The following is a 2500-nucleotide window of genomic DNA, read 5'->3' on the forward strand; positions in this document are numbered from 1 at the left end:
AGATTAGTAAAATTTTAATGGTGAGAAACTTCAACTGATTTCCTTGCCCCAAACAGCTGATGTACAAAGGAAGAACTACATATACACCAAATGTCAAAGACTTAAATTAAAATCACTCAGAATTTACTGCCATATTTTCTGCAATTGATGCTACCTTTCCTCTGCATTGAATAATTATTTAAAGAACAATTAAAGCAAAATTTCTGGAATAGTACAAACCTTATTACGGTTGGTATAACCCAAAATGGCAACAGCAATTTCCAAAGACAAAATAACCAAGAGGCAAATGAAGAACTGAATAAAGAATAAAACAAAGGTTATAACTAAGTAAATTGCTTCACAATGGGAGGGAAAATGCTTGGGAGGTATTAGCTACACCAAGCTACTCTAACAGAGGGTAAATAAAGATATGATAATGGTGTCACTAGAGTCCCATTATCAACCCCTAGGCCACACTGGTGGAAAGCAGACATATTCATTACCATACCAAGCCTGGCTTCACCTGGTTCCTTCTTTATAATACACTTCCACACTAATTAGATCAATATATAACGACAGCTATGTACACTTACTCTCACTCTACAACCAATCAAGATGAAGTTTTATCTGGACCTAAGAAAATACACTTTGCGAGGCAGTTGTTAAATAATTAAAGAGCTACACAAGATGGGATTGTAACTTCGATTCAAGCAGTTAGTCTTTTCCTAAAACGAGGTTTTTTGCGCTAGAGATATTAAAAAAACAGTTAAATTATTGCAGTGATCAATAAGATTTCTTTTTCAATTGTGCAAAAATACAATATTTGATTGTATACAAAAAGTGAGCAAAACAAGGACAAAAGATGACTTACAAGTCTCGTAATATGTTTACATGTGAGCAGAAAATAGACCATTTCTTAAAATTCTTTTCATAACCTGGCCTGGGTACTAGCAGTGTTAAATACCAAATAAACCTTTAGGTTTTGCAAGGCTTGACACTAACTTTTGACACCACTTTCAAATGTTGATTTCCGTCTCAGATTCTCAATTTTTTTAAAATGGATTACACCATTTAAGTTGCTTATCACAGATATAATTAAAAAATGTTTCTTGGTACCGTCAGTTTGTTATTTGATCTTATTGAGAAAGCCCCAATCCAATATGGCACATCCAGTTTCCACGTGTGATTTTTTCCTGTGATTGTTGTACCCAGACTACCTCAGACAGGAGCTCTTTGATATGGCGAACATGAGGTGATCATGGCAAACGTTTGCTAATCACTCAATGTTTAGGGGTTGCTTGCCCATTTGATTTGCATACATTTGGCTTAAGGCCTTTAAAACAAAAAATCGGTTTTCTGTCATAGTCAAAAATTTACTTTCCAAATCAGGTGAATATTCTAGCGCATTTCTATTTTTTTACTTTCCAAGCGTTACATTTTACTCTAAGATGGGAAACAGGTGAGTGTTAATGTAGAGTCCCTGTTTTGATACCTCTGAACCAACAGTTACCGCCAAACAGCCTTCAAGAAACCGGCCCATGAAGTACTCCCCCCTGGTTCTTTGTCACGGTCAGAGTATACAAGGAGTTTTTCTCCTGGAGCATTCTAATTGCTTGACACAACATTAATGCTACTTTCTTCACTTACAATGATCAACAGGCAACGGTTTTCTTTCCATGCTCCACAGCACCCAAAGAAGGAGATGAGGGCAATCAAAACTCCAGCAGCGATCATTACTTTGGAACCAGCTGCATAAGATCCTTCAGTGAGGCTGGAATAGTCACCGAGCTCGATGAGTGCCCAGGCTCCATAACCAATCAGAACACAACCAAACACCTCCAAACAGACAAAGGTAAATTAAATATAATAAAATAATGGTATGTTGAAGGTGAAGTCATCACCTCTTAGAATTTAATACTGTACTTATAAAGTGCCTTAATTGATCCAACCTTAAAAACACATAATTATGTCAACTCTTACCATTTTTTCCTCTAACAACTGGCTGCACAAGTGGCACAGAGTTCACAAAATCAGCAGTCACTTAATCAACAATCAACTGAGGTATAAATATGTATGCCTTCCAATCACAAGCTCAGCTAGCAGCATGAAACAAGCAGCTTCTCATTTTGTTGAGTTTTACAGCACAATTAAAATGAAATTTCAAAGTAAAAACCTTTTTTTTTTTTGCTATAGCTAGGTGAAGATGTTAGGGCTCATTTCATATACAACCAGCTTATTTCTATAAGTCATTAAAATATTATTTAAATGATTTCAGACATGTTATAGTTTCATTGGTTACACGTTCAAAAAAAGCATCAGGCCCGAGTTGTTCAAACGATGGATAGCGCTATCCACCGGATAAACCACTATCCACTGACTGGATAAACACTAGCAAAATCGATTGAGTTATCCAGTGGATAGTGATTGATCCGGCGGATAGCGCTATCCATCGTTTGAACAACTGGGGCCAGGTGTTTTACAATTCCTCAAGATGGGAACAACACCTAGGCCTGTTTCCCTC

The 2500-nt window shown here is 36.7% G+C and overlaps 1 protein-coding gene across 1 annotated transcript in view; it reads right to left on the reverse strand.

Annotated features, from left to right (window-relative positions):
* The window catches only part of LOC138058938 (CD63 antigen-like), a 16973-nt gene that overhangs the window by 11871 nt on the left and 2602 nt on the right, over window positions 1-2500 (reverse strand). The window contains exons 3-4 of the mRNA XM_068904404.1: window positions 1627-1815; window positions 220-294 (exon numbers count right to left, since the gene is read on the reverse strand). Coding sequence (XP_068760505.1) covers window positions 220-294; window positions 1627-1815 — 264 coding nt within the window. The remainder of the gene's footprint in view (window positions 1-219; window positions 295-1626; window positions 1816-2500) is intronic.

This window comes from Montipora capricornis, chromosome 8 (assembly GCF_036669925.1).
Source record: "Montipora capricornis isolate CH-2021 chromosome 8, ASM3666992v2, whole genome shotgun sequence".
Classification (NCBI taxonomy): Eukaryota; Metazoa; Cnidaria; class Anthozoa; order Scleractinia; family Acroporidae; genus Montipora; species Montipora capricornis.